The 18,042-nt window shown below is 42.2% G+C and overlaps 1 protein-coding gene across 1 annotated transcript in view; it reads left to right on the forward strand.

Moving 5' to 3' along the window:
* Nucleotides 1-18,042, forward strand: part of DPYSL5 (dihydropyrimidinase like 5) — a 90,429-nt gene that overhangs the window by 59,005 nt on the left and 13,382 nt on the right. The window contains exons 7-11 of the mRNA XM_075201097.1: nucleotides 2,154-2,229; nucleotides 3,185-3,341; nucleotides 3,938-4,079; nucleotides 9,475-9,617; nucleotides 11,585-11,792. Of these exons, the coding sequence (XP_075057198.1) occupies nucleotides 2,154-2,229; nucleotides 3,185-3,341; nucleotides 3,938-4,079; nucleotides 9,475-9,617; nucleotides 11,585-11,792 (726 nt within the window). The remainder of the gene's footprint in view (nucleotides 1-2,153; nucleotides 2,230-3,184; nucleotides 3,342-3,937; nucleotides 4,080-9,474; nucleotides 9,618-11,584; nucleotides 11,793-18,042) is intronic.

Consider the following 18,042-nt stretch of genomic DNA (forward strand, 5'->3'; position numbering starts at 1 on the left):
GTGATATACGGTGTGATTCCTGTCCTGTGCGTAGCTGCCTGTGTGTGATATATGGTATGATTCCTGTCCTGTGATTCGCTGCCTGTGTGTGATGTATGGTGTGATTCCTGTCCTGTGCATTGCTGCCTGAGTGTGATATAGGGTGTGATTCCTGTCCTGTGCGTAGCTGCCTGTGTGTGATATATGGTGTGATTCCTTCCTGTGCATCGCTGCCTGTGTGTCTTATATTGCGTGATTCCTGTCCTGTGCATCGCTGCCTGTGTGTGATATATGGTGTGATTCCTGTCCTGTGCATCGCTGCCTGAGTGTGATATAGGGTGTGATTCCTGTCCTGTGCGTAGCTGCCTGTGTGTGATATATGGTGTGATTCCTGTCCTGTGCATTGGTGCCTGTGTGTTATATATGGTGTGATTCCTGTCCTGTGCATCGCTGCCTGTGTGTGATATATGGTGTGATTCCTGTCCTGTGCATTGGTGCCTGTGTGTTATATATGGTGTGATTCCTGTCCTGTGCATCGCTGCCTGTGTGTGATATATGGTGTGATTCCTGTCCTGTGCATCGCTGCCTGTGCGTGATATATGGTGTGTTTCCTGTCCTGTGCATCACTGCCTGTGTGTGATATATTGTGTGATTCCTGTCCTGTGCGTAGCTGCCTGTGTGTGATATATTGTGTAATTCCTGTGCTGTGCGTAGCTGCCTGTGTGTGATATATGGTGTGATTCCTGTCCTGTGATTCACTGCCTGTGTGTGATATATGGTGTGATTCCTGTCCTGTGCATCGCTGCCTGTGTGTGATATATGGTGTGATTTCTGTCCTGTGCGTAGCTGCCTGTGTGTGATATATGGTGTGATTCCTGTCCTGTGCATCGCTGCCTGTGTGTGATATATGGTGTGATTCCTGTCCTGTGCATCGCTGCCTCTGTGTGATATATGGTGTGATTTCTGTCCTGTGCATCGCTGCCTATGTGTGATATATGGTATGATTCTTGTCCTGTGCATCGCTGCCTGTGTGTGATATATGGTGTGATCCCTGTCCTGTGCATCGCTGCCTGTGTGTGATATATGGTGTGATTCCTGTCCTGTGCATCGCTGCCTGTGTGTGATGTATGGTGTGATTCCTGTCCTGTGCATCGCTGCCTGAGTGTGATATAGGGTGTGATTCCTGTCCTTTGCATAGCTGCCTGAGTGTGATATATAGTGTAATTCCTTCCTGTGCATCGCTGCCTGTGTGTGATATATTGTGTGATTCCTGTCCTGTGCATCGCTGCCTGTGTGTGATGTATGGTGTGATTCCTCTCCTGTGCATCGCTGCCTGTGTGTGATTTATGGTGTGATTCCTGTCCTGTGCATCGCTGCCTGAGTGTGATATAGGGTGTGATTCCTGTCCTGTGCGTAGCTGCCTGTGTGTGATATATGGTGTGATTCCTGTCCTGTGCATCGCTGCCTGAGTGTGATATAGGGTGTGATTCCTGTCCTGTGCGTAGCTGCCTGTGTGTGATATATGGTGTGATTCCTGTCCTGTGATTCGCTGCCTGTGTGTGATGTATGGTGTGATTCCTCTCCTGTGCATCGCTGCCTGTGTGGGATATATGGTGTGATTCCTGTCCTGTGCATTGGTGCCTGTGTGTGATGTATAGTGTGATTCCTGTCCTGTGCATCGCTGCCTGTGTGTGATATATGGTGTGATTCCTGTCCTGTGCATCGCTGCCTGTGTGTGATATATGGTGTGATTCCTGTCCTGGGCATCGCTGCCTGTGTGTCATATAATGCTGCCTGTGTTAGATATTTAGAGTCATACCTGTCCTGTATTTGGATTTATTTTTAGGCATTTTTCTATTTGTCTCTTCATGGTTGACCTCCTGTGCGGTTTGTGTATCTTAGTGCTTGAGTTAGTGTGTGGTTTGTGTATCTTGGTGTTGGGGTCACTGTGTGGTTTGTGTATCTTGGTGTTGGGGTCACTGTGTGGTTTGTGTATCTTGGTGTTTGAATCACTGTGTGGTTTGTACCTTGGTGCTTGGGTTACTATGTGCTATTCACCTGCGGTGGCTTTGTTTGTCTTATTATGGTTATACGATCTACTCACTGTCTAGTCCTAACTGGTGTGTATCTGGCTCTACTAATCTTGCAGCCACCTCTCTATCTCTGCTTCTTAGACCTTTTGCCCTGTGTACTTGGTGAACGTGTCCAGTATGTCAGCAGGTGATGTCATTGCCTCTGCCAAAATGCAAGGTGAGATCCAAATGCACGTCCTCACCAGTGTCATGTAGGGCAATATCTGGGCGAGATGAAGAGATATAGGCAGGAGACCTACTGACGGAGAGCAGTTGGGAGGTTGCGGCTGGGGTCTGCTGAGTTCTTCCTGTGGACGAACAGTGTGACCTCTGTTTAGTGGAGAATTTTGTATCTACTTGGATCTGAGATCAGTGCATAAATATTATTAATAGATTCGTTATGAATGATTGACACAGATGCAACCGGATGAGATACATCGTTCATGAAAGTTACTGTTCATGTGAAAATCTCATTGTACAGTTTTTCTGGATACATACTCAATTATAAGACATGGACCTACTAGGTCAAAAGTGGAGTTTAATGATGCTAAATATGTCCCGGAAAAGACTATTCTTAACACATAATTCTTAAGGACATGATTCAGGTTTTACGAGTAGTTGTAAATATGCACCTGTCCCCTACACACATTGGAGGCAACCTAATATTCATGAGAATACAGCCTATGGGGTCAACGGTTTTAACATCACTGTACCTAAATAGTCTTCTTGGTGCAGTCAATAATCTCACACCACAAGATGAAACCTTGTTCATGTTTCTCCAAAACTAAGGCGCACTTCTGTGCCTTCTCCATACTCCATACTTATAGGTCCAGTTGAAGGAATAAAGTGTGAAAGTCACCAAAACTATATAGTTGGATTTTAGAGGATTTTTGTATTGTTTATAAGATAAAAAGACAATTCAAATGACAACTTGGTGGAAATATTAAGGTAACATGGACATGCCGAGGCTATCCGCCATAATGTTACTTCTGACTTATATAGTATAGAAGGACATAATATTGTGTTAACGTTTCTTGACCCGTTCTCTTTGTTTGAGTTAATGATTTTCAAGCTGTAGAACAAGATCCATAAAACTGAGGGAAATGATTACAGATACTTGTATTTCCATCCAGGAAAAATTGTGTATGCAGAAACCACCACAGCCCACACCACCTTGAATGGACTCTACTACTACCACCAGGAGTGGTCACATGCTGCAGCCTACGTCACTGTTCCCCCGCTCCGACTAGATGCCAACACCCCCAGTTACCTCATGAGTCTATTGGCCAAGTAAGTAACGATGGTGTCATCTTCATTCTTCTCAACTGCTCATTCAAATTTTTCATTAAGTTATAGCTACAATGTCACACACCTTTACCATAACAGTGTTTAATCTATTACCGATTCCACCAGGCTCCTGTAGGAAAGGTCCCTCACCGCACCTGTCACTTACTATATAGAGCTTTGATCCTTCCATTCAGGGGTTGATCCTTGGATGGATACTGGATATGCCAACAGTGCAGCACAGAACTATACACTAAGTCTGGAATCTACACAGTTGGTTATTGTGGTCCTCACACCCTGGCTGATCGTAGCCAACTTATCATCACATTTTCCAGCATACACAATAATAACCCTATAAATGTTGGTTCTGTCATTATTTGTTAACTTGCTCATTTGTGGACACTCAATGCAATAAAAGGTCAATTGGCTGTTATCAGCTGATATATTGCAATGTTTGTTGCCAAGTTAAGACCTAATTATACAGATGTTGATAAATAAAAGTAGGTAAATCTTTTAACCATGTTAATGCCTTGTAGTACGTGTTAATAAAAGATATCCTAACCTGAATGACCGATTCTCTGTATTAATGTGTTCTCTGCCAGTGACACTCTGAACGTGGTGTCCTCAGACCACAGAACATTCACATCTAAACAGAAGGCTATGGGTAAAGAGGACTTCACCAAGATCCCACATGGAGTTGGAGGAGTGCAGGATCGCATGAGTGTCATCTGGGAGAGAGGAGTGGTGAGTCTTCTAGTAATTAACCATCTTCATGGTATTATGAAATTGTTGTTAAGACCTCATCTTGTATACGGAGTACAATTCTAGGAACCACTCTATAAAAAATACATTTTATAACTAGAAAGGGTTCTGAGAAGGGCGACAAAATGGATAAAGGGTATGGAGTCAGTACGTTATGTGGAAAGGTTAGCCAGTGTAGGCACGTTTACTTTAGAAAAGAGGCGTCTAAGAGGAGATATGATTACTATGTACAAATACATTAAGGGTCAATACAGAGAACTTTCATGCAAACTTTTTACCCCAAGGACAATACACAAGACACGCGGACATAAACTGTAGCTGCTGCAGCAAGTCTTTGCTGGTTGCTCTGGATAAATGCTTCTGACCTTTTACTTCAAGGACTTCATCCTCTAGGTCCAGTTCTACCTCCAAACTTTGGCTCCAGGAGGTTTGGAGCCAGATCATGTGGAATGTTCTGTCTGCAGCCATAGCCAGAGTACTCTGAAGGTCCCTAGCTCAGGTATCGGAGTGCGGCAGCCACATACTGTCAGGTTTTCCCTCAAGGGTTTATAAGAACCCAGCCGGAGTGACCGGTGCCAGAATCTTACACACCTTGCATATGGTCCTACACTGACGGACTCCCAAAATCCACACACATGCTGTTTTTTTTTACTTTTTGCACATTATAAATTAAATGGTTCATAGATTCACATTTGACATCACTGTTCCACCATTCTGACTAGACCCCAACACTTCAAATTACCTTTGATGGCTCCTTCCAGTAAATAATTTTAAGAAAGTAATGAAGATGTAAACTTTGTTGGTTTACATACTAAATATAAGCTTAGGAAAGCAATAAAAATATTTAACTTTTATAATGCAAGAAAACCATTTAGAACCAAAAGACTGTATATTACATTTTCATGGATCATAATATTCAAATTCAGCTCTCTCTAACTCTTTACATTTACTTGGTTGAAGATAAATCCTTTGTTTTAATTATACAATAATGAAATTACTTTCAACAATATATGTGATTAACCCTTCCATTCCCCCCTTTGTATGTGATTAACCCTTCTATTCCCTCCTTTTATGTGATTAACCCTTCCATTCCCTCCTTTTATGTGATTAACTCTTCCATTCCCTCCTTTGTATGTGATTAACCCTTCTATTCCCTCCTTTTGTATGATTAACCCTTCCATTCCCTCCTTTGTATATGATTAACCCTTCCATTCCCTCCTTTTATGTGATTAACCCTTCCATTCCCTCCTTTTATGTGATTAACCCTTCCATTCCCTCCTTTGTATGTGATTAACCCTTCTATTCCCTCCCTTTGTATGATTAACCCTTCCATTCCCTCCTTTGTATATGATTAACCCTTCCATTCCCTCCTTTTATGTGATTAACCCTTCCATTCCCTCCTTTTATGTGATTAACCCTTCCATTCCCTCCTTTGTATGTGATTAACCCTTCTATTCCCTCCTTTTATGTGGATTAACCCTTCCATTCCCTCCTTTGAATGTGATTAACCCTTCCATTCCCTCCATTGAATGTGATTAACCCTTCCATTCCCTCCTTTGAATGTGATTAACCCTTCCATTCCCTCCTTTGAATGTGATTAACCCTTCCATTCCCTCCTTTGTATGTGATAACCCTCCCATTCCCTCCTTTTGTATTATTAACCCTTCAATTCCCTCCTTTGTACATGATTAACCCTTCCATTCCCTCCTTTGTACATGATTAACCCTTCCATTCCCTCCTTTTATGTGATTAACCCTTCCATTCCCTCTTTTGAATGTGATTAACCCTTCTATTCCCTCCTTTTGTGTGATTAACCCTTCCTTTCCCGCCTTTGAATGTGATTAACCCTTCCATTCCCTCCTTTTATGTGATTTAACCCTTCCATTCCCTCCTTTGAATGTGATTAACCCTTCCATTCCCTCCTTTGTATGTGATAACCCTCCCATTCCCTCCTTTTGTATTATTAACCCTTCCATTCCCTCCTTTGTACATGATTAACCCTTCCATTCCCTTCTTTTGTGTGATTAACCCTTCCATTCCCTCCTTTGTATGTGATTAACCCTTCCATTCCCGCCTTTGAATGTGATTAACCCTTCCATTCACGCCTTTTTTGTATGTGATTAACCCTTCCATTCACACCTTTGAATGTGATTAACCCTTCCATTCCCTTCTTTTGTGTGATTAACCCTTCCATTCCCTCCTTTGTATGTGATTAACCCTTCCATTCCCGCCTTTGAATGTGATTAACCCTTCCATTCACACCTTTTTTGTATGTGATTAACCCTTCAATTCACGCCTTTGAATGTGATTAACCCTTCCATTCCCTCCTTTTATGTGATTAACCCTTCTATTCCCTCCTTTTGTGTGATTAACCCTTCCTTTCCCGCCTTTGAATGTGATTAACCCTTCCATTCCCTCCTTTTATGTGATTAACCCTTCCATTCCCTCCTTTTGTGCAATACAAGGCATAATAAAGAACAATGTGTTTAATGTGTGCACAACATAAAAATGTATAGGCTAGTAAGTAAATTCAGGTGCTGCACTTGTAATCTAATCTTGTATTCACTAAGCCGTTGCTCTCTAATAACAGATACTGCATCTGTTAACATACTATACCAAAGACTAACTAGGTAAAAGAGCTCAGGTTTAAGTGATTAAAGTATGTTATTTATTACATTCTCACAAATCCTCAATTAAAAATATATAAAATCCACATATCAATGAGTATAAAGCGCTCAATGTGACAAGCTTATAATGATTCCCAATAGGTACTACCCAAACACAATCTCTCATTGACCACTTATATAAAAGGATTCTCTGTTCTTTGATTGCAATAGTCCTTGGGTAACAATGGTCCTGAGATATAAGTGTACACTTCAATATGTCAGGTACGCCGCTTTTATTTTTGCCTCCTTAGGAAAAACAAAAATTGCTATATTCCACATAGAATCTTTGCCATATGTTTGCAAATAGCAACCAGTTCAGTCATACATCCACGATATTCACAACACATCACTAGGCTCCACAGTTGTACAGATATTAAATCCAGTCCATTTTTAGGCGACAGGAGGAGCCATTTGGAAAGTTCATCAACTTGCTGATAGTAAAATAAACGCTGTACCTTAGGTCCTAATGAAATGTAGGCTGGAACTGCTTTAATGGCACTAAGTACAAATAGAAGGTGGTTTCTGAGGATACCTCTGATGATAATGCCTCTTAAGAGGTGGAGAAATGTGTCAGGTGATGCTAGGTAGTGCAAGCTATTTTGAACTATCTCCATTGGAACACTGAACCCTCAGAAACCATCTTCTGTTTGTAATTTGTAACATTTTAATAAAAGCTATAGGGTCATATAATCTCCAATTTCAAGATATCAGTTGCAATTCTCCAATGCTATGGTATCGACCATACCATATCAAGATTGAGTGCTTAACTTTTCTGGTGTTAGGGTGGATTTATTCCAGTAACAACTTCCTGACCAGTCTAGAGGTAAGCAGCAATAGGCCCTTGCACCACAGATAAAATTATTCTTTCCTAAAATCTCCTTTAGAGCTTATCCTTCCCTCCACTATCTATATCTGTTGGGGTGCCTCAAGGCTTTGGCTCAGTGGTTAGCACTTCTGCCTCACAGCACTGGGGTCATGAGTTCAATTCCCGACCATGGCCTTATCTGTGTGGAGTTTGTATGTTCTCCCTGTGTTTGCGTGGGTTTCCTCCGGGTGCTCTGGTTTCCTCCCACACTCCAAAAAAATACTGGTAGGTTAATTGGCTGCTAAGAAATTGACCCTAATCTGTCTGTGTGTCTGTTAGGGAACTTAGACTGTAAGCTCCAATGGGGCAGGGCTGATGTGAGTGAGTTCTCTGTACAGCGCTGCAGAATTAGTGGCGCTATATAAATAAATGATGATGATGATTTTTGTCCCTCTATTTTTATCTCTCCACACCTATTTTCTGAATAATACACTCCTTCAGCCTCCACTACCTCTTTTGCAGATTACAGCCATTCCCTTACCCGTCTATCCCCGCTACAACCATCCTAATGTCACATTAAGACTGATCGACCTTTTCATGTTCCACATCTGCTGCACTACTCCACCAATCCCTTTACTGGCTCCACAATCCAAATCAAGGTCCTCACCATCACCAACACCTACCTCTCCTTCATCTCATCATGAGATACTCTCCCTCTTGCCCTCCTAGATCTGTCCTGCTCCTCACCTCCTCTCTAGTCTCTCACTTTTGACTCCAAGATTTCTTTCAAGCGCTCACTGAAAACCCATCCTGTATTACGGCCAATCTTTAGATCACATTTGTTCATTCTACTTTCCCTAAAGCTTTTGGGCAATATGGATGGTGATATTTCTTCATAATTTCTTTCTATAACGCTTGAAGTACTTTATTATTATATATTTTATTTTATTTACCACAACAGTGTCTTTTTTGGCACACGAATAGGCCCCAACCTATCCCAATCCAGGGACTAGGTAACCTCTTATGTTCTTTGAGACGTAGTTTATAAAGGATATGAGAAAACCTCACTGGAGATTATAAACCTATTACCTACTTTTAGTCTCCAAATTACAACTATTCTTACAATTGTATAGGGTTAAATTATCTAATATTCCATGGAATGCAGGAATTCTGTTTATATTTTTAGTATAAGATAAAATAAATCACATTTTCTTAAAAGCAGTCTGGAATTATGTCTATGCAGAGAGTCTTTCCATTAAATCCCAATTCGCTTTGGTAATAATCAGGTGGGGGTTGTCTGACCAACCTGATTATCATCTAATTGGATGAATTATCATATAATCATATGGGAATAATTAAGTGTGCATATAAATATGTGTAGATCCTAATATCTGCTATTCATGTTGTTCAAAAGAAATTGCAACAAACGAAACAATCAGGATGTTCTCTCAGGTCATGTAATTATAGGCAGCTGAATGACTCCTCGTTAGAATAATTCTGCTCTGATGTGTCTCACAATAATCATTCATTGAAAGTTAATATAAAATCTGTATCGAGACTATTTCCTTTAATTTCTCACATCCTTTCTTATGCCGCACTGTTACTCTTTGTATAATCCAGCGTTATCTCGCTATCTCTTTCCTCCAACAGTTTGAGATATCCTGTCTATACCGTTACTCAGATGTGACTATGAATCTCTCATTAGTAATTCAGTTTATTGCATTCTAATACAATGACGAGCTAACTTAACAGACTACTGACAGCGTATTCCCTGACGTGCGTTATGCGTAACCGTTCTCAGGCTCGGGTAGTGTACAGATCACTAGTAGTTGATCAGAGAATGTAGGGACTGTGGGGGTATCTTGTTGTCTATGTTGCTTTATGATAATGTTGGTGCGTGTTACAGGTGGGAGGGAAGATGGACGAAAACCGTTTTGTGGCTGTGACGAGCTCCAACGCAGCCAAAATTCACAACATGTACCCACGTAAAGGCCGCATTATCCCGGGGGCTGACGCCGACGTGGTGGTCTGGGACCCAGAAGCAGCAAGGTAATTGAAACTATGTGTCAGTACTGGGTGTAATGTAATATTGTGTCCAATAATCACCTCTGTTACTTATTAATCAATTTGTTACCAGTCTCTGCATATAACATATCTCTGTTATTACACTCATGATAAGGTACTTAGATAAATTATATAGGTACATTAGATTCACCTGTGTCTTAGTCTTGTTCTCTCAAACATACTTTGCTCCACTTTGATCATTGTGGTTCGTAGAATTCTCCAATTATATATATATATGGCCTGATTCAGAGTGGAACACAAGCAGGGTCGGACTGGGTCACCGGGGGGGGCGGTCTATCCCCCAACAGGCCCCGACCCTGATCGCAAGCGTAAGTGTAACTTGTGATACGCAGGGTCTATGCGTATTCAGAGTGGAAGATGTGTCCGTTTCTGTGCGAGTACCAGACGTGTGCACTTGACAACAGACACACCCGTCAGACGAGTACGGCCAACTTGCACAAAAAATCTTTTATTCTATATGTTATGAACGCAATAGTTATTAAGCATTATTTAAAGTTGAATTAACCAGCTAATACAGCAGGAACAACTTCCAGACACACTTCCAGATATTTTTCTTTTGTCATCTTTGATGCAAAGTGCTCTGCAAATTCTAATCCATGGAGTGATCACTAAAGTCTCAGAAGGTGTCTGTGAATCCTTCACAAACCTCTAATTACAAGCGGATCACTAGTTCCGGTGTTCATCATCCGCTGCGCACACCTGTCCTGACCACCCACAACCGTATCTCTGACTGCATCCCAGTCTGAATCCGCAATTGCTTGAACACTCCCTTCCTGTACATTGCTTACATTAAAACAGCCCTTTCCTCTCGGTCACCCCTCTTCGGGCGCAACGAGTCGGAAGTGGCAAAAAGTTGCAGGTCTGAATCAGACCCATAAAGGTGTAGTAATGGCAGCTGAAGACTATTATAGTGTTGTGATGTATAACTACTACGTGGCTCTAGACATATTTCAGAGTGTCTTGCGTCAGGCTGTGCCCTCTCACATTGAGTTACCATATCATTTTGGGGTATTGTTGAAATCCTTTATAAAACTCTTAAAAATCTCAAAACTGTTTTTCAAAGGTTACGCAATATTGTTGTTTGAAAAGTACACAAAAGCCTGATCCGCTAGGTCTTGTAAAGTTATATAATTCACAGCTTACGGTCTGTCATTTACACACAACGGGGCTCGTTCAGAGTGGGGCGTATGGTAGTTTGCGTGGCGTATCATGCATGAAATGGCTCTTGGAATGTCCATAAAGTGGGTGCACTCATAAGATCCCATGCAGACTGGCATGAGGGCTGGCACACATCCAGGCTGATGATGGCGACTTATCGCAAACCAAGTGCATACGCTACTGATGCGGAGGTGAACCCATCTCGAAATGTGCTAATGATAAAGAAGAGACTGCCTGATACCAGCACAAGGGGAGTGTAGGACACTGTAGTCATTGTTTCCGTACACTTAAGTGTATTCACCAGTGTGTGTGTGTGTGTGTGTGTGTGTGTGGGGGGGGGGTGCTCCAGCAGGAACTTGTTTAGTATATGTGGAAATGGAATTTATGGAATGCACTAAAGGTTGATGGGTACAGCAGTTGGGACAGGAGGTTTTGCAGGAAATAGTGTATTTTTGATACAATGAATTGTTTTGGGTACAGTACGTTTGACAATTGCAGACATTTTTCTGTGACTGTAGGAAGTATGGGGGTTAATGCTGTGGTAACGGCCAATAATGTATGCAATGGTGGAGGCTTTATCTTGTATGAAGGTCAGTGGAGTGTGGACACATGTTGAGGAAAGGTGGCACGGAAATCTTGTGTCACCTAACAAATAAGTGATAATAAAAGTAATAATTGATTGATTGATATATATATGTTGTTTCTGCAGTCCAGAAATTAATAAACATTTATCTCACATTGTCTTATATTCACTTATCCATCCTGTTTCCCAGGACAATTACTGCCAGCACCCAGGTTCAGGGAGGTGATATCAACATCTATGAGAATATGCGTTGCCACGGCGTGCCCCTGGTCACCATCAGTCGTGGCCGTGTGGTCTACGAGAATGGGGTCTTTATGTGTGCAGAAGGGTCTGGGTCTTTCTTCCCCATGAGGACATATCCAGACTATTTATACAAGAAGATGATACAGAAAGAAAAGGTAATGAGATATCCCAGTGCTCGTAAATGAAAGGTGTGTACTCATGATTGCGAAACGCAATCTACAATGTACAGTCTAGAAATTAGATATTGAGGTCATTTATAACAGACACCCATAGTCCACAGATGTGCGTATTCATTTTATACCTTATTTTATTATTACACAATTCAGGGAATTTAAGAAATCTCATCCATGTATCATGTTTCTTATAACATATGTAATAAATTGAGCCTTTCATCAAGATTTATTGTTACATAACATATTATTTCACATCATCTGGACCTCTCTCCTACATATAGTAGTAGTCTCTGTTCTCATGGATGGTTAAATGCAGGTGACAAATACACTTTAACTATCTAGTTATTTTTGCCATCTATGGTTACCATTGGATAACAAGAATTACTATTTTAATTTGGGCATTGCGATAACAGATCTAGGTGCATAGATTACTGTCTTTACTCGTGTGTCTGTGACAGCACCTGGTTATAGTAAAATACACATTAGAAGAACATTCTCAGCCATATCAAATATTGCCCTTATTTAGAGGTTTTCCGTCTGTCAGACCATCTACGTGGAGGATCTGAACGATGTTAGCAGTTATTATTATTATTATTATTATTATTAATTTTTATTTATAAGGCGCCACTAGGTGTCCGTGGCGCCGTACAGGGACATACAGAGACGCGATACAGGGTGAGACAGCACGGTACAGTTAAAAAAAAGTACAGTAACTCAGAAGCTCAAAGTACAGCTAGATGAAAGGTGAGAGCCCCCAGCGGTGAAGCTAGAGGGGCAGAAGGGCAGGAGGACCTCACGGAGGAGACAAGGAGCTGGAGAGCAGAGTTAAGGTGGTGGAGAACAGAAGGAGAGGAGGCCCTGCTCAAAGGAGCGTACAATCTAAGGGGAGGGTAGGACGGACAGAGACACAAGAGAGGGAGAGGGGGGAGAGGAGAATTAAGAGGAGGGAGGCAGGAGGAGGGCAGGATAGGGACGGCGGTAGGTGGGAGGCTGGAAGGAGGTCGGTTAGGTGGGGGACTGGAAGGCTTTGAGGAAGAGGTGGGTTTTTAAGGCCCGTTTGAAGCTGGACAAGTTGGGGGATGTTCTGATGGAGCGGGGGAGCTGGTTCCAGTGAAGGGGGGCAGCGCGGGAGAAGTCTTGGATGCGAGCATGGGAGGAGGTGACCAGGGGGGAGGTGAGGCGACGGTCATTAGCCGAACGCAGAGGGCGGGATGGAGCGTGGATGGAAATAAGGTTGGAGATGTAGGGAGCAGTGGAGTTGGAGAGAGCCTTGAAAGTAAGTGTGAGGAGCTTGAACACTATTCTGTAGGGGAAGGGGAGCCAGTGAAGGGATTGGTATAGGGGGGAGACAGAAGAGCGGCGAGAAAGGAAAATGAGCCGAGCGGCTGCATTAAGTACAGAGCAAAGGGGAGCGAGATGAGTGCGGGGGAGGCCGGTAAGGAGGAGGTTGCAGTAGTCCAAGCGGGAGATGATAAGAGCGTGGACAAGAGCCTTAGTGGCATCTTGGGAGAGGAAGGGCCGAATGCGTGCGATATTCCGCAGCTGGAAGCGGCAGGATTTGGCGAGAGAGAGAATGTGAGGAGCAAAGGAGAGAGAGGAGTCAAGGATGACACCGAGGCAGAGAAGTTGAGGAACAGGGGAAATAGAGGAGTTGAGAACAGAGATAGAAAGGTCGGAAGGGGAGGGGGAATGAGCGGGAGGAAAAACAATAAGTTCGGTTTTAGCGAGATTAAGTTTGAGGAATCTAGAGGACATCCAGGAGGAGATGGCAGAGAGGCAGGCAGACACCCTGGAGAGGAGGGAGGAAGAGAGATCGGGAGAGGAAAGGTAGAGTTGGGTGTCATCGGCATAAAGGTGGTACTGGAGACCAAAAGAGCTGATGAGTTTCCCCAGGGAAGAGGTGTAAAGAGAGAAGAGTAGGGGTCCGAGAACAGAGCCTTGGGGGACCCCTACTGGAAGGGAAGAGGGGGGGGAGAGGGATCCGGAGGTGGAGACAGAGAAGGAACGGTCAGCAAGGTAGGAGGTAAACCATGACAGGAACGGGCCGGAGAGGCCAAAGGATTGAAGGGTGAGGAGCAGGAGCGGGTGGTCAACGGTGTCGAAGGCCGCTGAGAGATCCAAGAGAATGAGAATGAGAAGGGAGAAGTGGCCCCTGGCTTTCGCGGAGAGGAGATCATTAGTGACTGTGGCCAGGGCAGTTTCAGTGGAGTGGAGGGGGCGGAAGCCAGATTGAAGGGGGTCAAGGAGGGAGTGGTCAGAGAGGTAGGTGGAGAGGCGGCTGCAGACGAGCCTCTCAAGTAGTTTGGAGGCAAAGGGGAGAAGAGAGATGGGGCGATAGTTAGAGAAAGAGGTGGGGTCACGGTTAGGTTTCTTAAGAATGGGGGATACAAGGGCGTGTTTGAAGGAGGAGGGTAAGATGCCGGCGGAGAGGGAGAGATTAAAGAGGTGGGCGAGGTGGGAGCAGGTGGCGGGGGAGAGGGAGCGAAGGAGGTGGGAGGGGATGGGGGACAGGAGGACGGAGGGGAGGATGAAATAAGAGAGTGTACTTCTTCGCCCGTAGTGGGGCGGAAGGAGAAGAGGGGGCGGTGGCGGGAGGGAGAGGGAGGAAGTGTGAGGGGGGGCGGAAGATGGGAGGAGGTGATTTCGAGTCGGATGGCCTCAATTTTCGAGGAGAAGAAGGAGGCAAAGTCGGTGGCGGTGAGGGAGGAGGGGAGAGGAGGGGCGGGGGGGGACAGGAGAGTGTTGAAGGTGGCGAAGAGGCGGCGAGGGTTGGAGGACTGGGAGGAGATGAGGGATTTAAAGAAAGATTATCAGTTTATATTACACAGTTATAACATAATGACTAGTATTCAATATTTGCACAGTTACAATGAGAGATTAACGGTCCCCTTATTGTAGATAATAATGACATTTCAATTTACCTCAAATTTTTTGATACTTTATAAAGTATATCATCTGTATTCTCCTCATATTATCCTTATGGTAGACAGTATCCCAAAATGCAGAAATCAAACTCTAGCCACAATTAAGCATCACAATTCTCCTACATGGGAGAAGAATTACTGTGTTTCACAAAAACACAGGTGCTAGCTTAAAAAAAAAAAATATATATATAGAGTGTTTGACTATACTGATGCTCCTTAGATAACAAAAAAACCTTTCCATAATATGTCACTAGGTATTTTTCCAGAAGAAAGCAAGTTATGGCTTTAGACAGTAAATGGCAGTAGAACTAGTTCTAACAGCATCTAAAGTTAAAAACACGATATAATGGAGTTTATGAAGAACAGTACACTGATTGAAGGACTTGTGTCTATGGTGTCTACCTTACCTTATTCAATGTTTTCCACGGCCATCTCATTAATACTTGAGGCAATGATGGACTTTTGCTGGTCTTTATATTTTCTGTATCTCTTTTTTTACACATTTACATATCCTCTTTAAATCAAGAAGAAATCACAAATCATCAATAGTAAGGTAAAATTCCTTACATGATTTATTTGCTACGGGCGAGATGTCCTCTCCAAGTTTTCTGAAAAAGTTGATCTAAGTCACAGCATCAAAAACGGATTTGGAGAATTATTGTGGTTTGACAAAGAGCCAGGAGTTGGCTTAAAAAAAAAACATAAAAAGATTTACTTATGCTAAGTTGAAAGAACCGAGATACACATGCAACATTTGCTAACTTCCTCTTCTGAGTTTTTGCCTTTACTGATGCTTACAAATAAGTAGCTATTTTTTCACAGGAGAACATGTTTGAGGCTTGAGACAGTAGATGGCAGTAGAACAGTAGATGGCAGTAGAACAGTAGATGGCAGTAGAACAGTAGATGGCAGTAGAACATCTAACATGTGAAAGTTTAGAAAAACAGACTATAATGATGGTTATGGAGCCAAATTGACTTGCATACAGTAGTAGTAAATAACTATGGTGCCTGCTTTATACATTTTATATATGAAGTGAAATGTATTTAATAGTTGGTACAACAATCTCATTAAGATGATATACTTCCAACAATCTAACAAAGAACGACTCTCGCATACACTGCAGTCATCCTTGTCTTACAACACTTCCTTCCGAGCAACATGGTCTCTGTGAGCTCCTGAACCCCAAAAATGGAAGGAGCTTTTCTCGTGCATCAACACCGAAATGTAATAACATTGTAATAGTCTGCAATGGACAAAGATGTAATTAATATAATATTCAGATCAACATAAACAGTTTTAGACTGTGCTTAATATAGATAAACAATTATTAAAATATTGATAAACACTTATCTCTGTTATTAAAGTAATTCTATCGTTTTCAAATAAGCATTGCATAGGCGATTGTATTGTGTTTCCAATGCACAAAGTGATTTATTTTAGCAGATGTAAAAAGTTAACAGTTCAATACAAGATTTTAATATATAACATTACAGTACAGCCAATACGAAAAGATACATACATACTGCTGCGCTACCACAGGCACCAGTGAACAGTAGTTCACCCTTGAACACTGTGGTCAGAGTAGACTGAAAACTGGGAGCGTCGCTATGATCATATATACATTCAGTGTTTCAGAGAGAACAATGCAGATGACTTGGCTTGCTTCTATAGGTCCAGACTTCGGGTGGGTCCAGGGTAAACAGAACATAGGCTAGTTCAAACAACCCCCTCAAAGGCTGAGGTCAACATTCCAGATGATTCTCCTGCCCAGAAACCAGTTACAACTAGTCCATTAGCATTTTACAGTCTGATATCAATCTGACAAGATATTGCCTAACATCAATAACTAGAGTATGCAATATGCGATCTCTTCGGCGATGGAACTGGACAGCTGCTGATGAATAGGGGAATAAAATGATATCAGACATGACACATTTCCTATAACCTGAACCTTAAATAACACTGAAGTTTACATATAATCATAATATATATAAACTAATAATAAACTAAATACTATCTGCTCGGAAATTACTGTATAACGGAACCAATATGAATATAAATAATTATATAAATAACTAAATGTTGTAATGCGAGTGTGTACGTGCGTATTTTACGTGAGATCGCCATATGCCATGTGTAGCGTGGCATACTGAGTGCAATCGACCAATAAAACAATATTAACCAATATACTTGCGTTCATCCAATTATACGATTTCGACAGTTCCACCCTTTGATAGTATTATAAACTATCACCTTAAAGATGTTATATGCAGGATCTCGGTACCACCTTTCATTGTTATGTAATGCAAGTCCCCCTTGGTGTATGACCACGCTGTTTGTAGATCTAAACAAGTTATCATAAGAGAGAGTCTTAATCCTCAAAACGACTTCTTCTTTTACTATAGACCGTACACTTCTGGAGCTTGGAGATAACCTTTTGTATGCCCTTCAAGGGTGCAATAAAACACGTAATACATTATTTGGAAAGGTACAGAGTACAATAGAAAATGTATCAGTTATACAGAATAGTCTACTACAGTTCTTCAAGTTTAACAGGTTCATCTGTCCAACACATGTCTTTAAGCTCAGAATACATTTAAACACTTCATGTTCATCAATAGCATCATCCTATGTCTATCAATAATGTCATATACAATCTCCTTCAGCTTGCGTTAATATACACACTTCTAATAATGTCATCAGTTCTTTTCATCAACACTTGTGGGCGGGCTATTGTCTGTTCGTTCTTCCCAGTCTCCCGATACTCAGGTTTCTTTGTACATGAATTAGTGATCGGCTTGCAAACTATTGGGAGACTCCAGACTAAGCGACCTAGGTGTTGTACTTTTCCCCTAGTGACCTCCCACCCTTAATTTGGGTAGCTCAAGAATATTTAGTGAAAAGAGAACTAATCCTACTTGATATAATCACTAAGGCACGTGAGAGCATGCCCAGCACTATGTTTGGTCTAAAACCTTACCCTCCCAAGAATGATAATCATTCTCATGGATGCCTGCTCAAGTCTGAATATTACTGGACTGGCATCGCTGGGTGTACCTCTTTTTTAACTATGGGGGTCAACGTACTTACGGACGTAATGCTACTCAGACAATAGCACTTTCCCCAAGCTCCAAGGTTTCCAAATTTTCCTTTACCCCTGAATTGAATAGAATAATTGGCTGGACCGATTATGCTACTAACTTCTCCTTCATCCCCAATTCCTCAATATCATTACCTGAACCAGCCTCTGTCACCTGCTAATAATTAAAAGAAGTGACCGTCCTGAGAAGAGAATGAAATGAGAG

The sequence above is a fragment of the Mixophyes fleayi genome, chromosome 3, assembly GCF_038048845.1.
Source record: "Mixophyes fleayi isolate aMixFle1 chromosome 3, aMixFle1.hap1, whole genome shotgun sequence".
Taxonomy (NCBI): Eukaryota; Metazoa; Chordata; class Amphibia; order Anura; family Limnodynastidae; genus Mixophyes; species Mixophyes fleayi.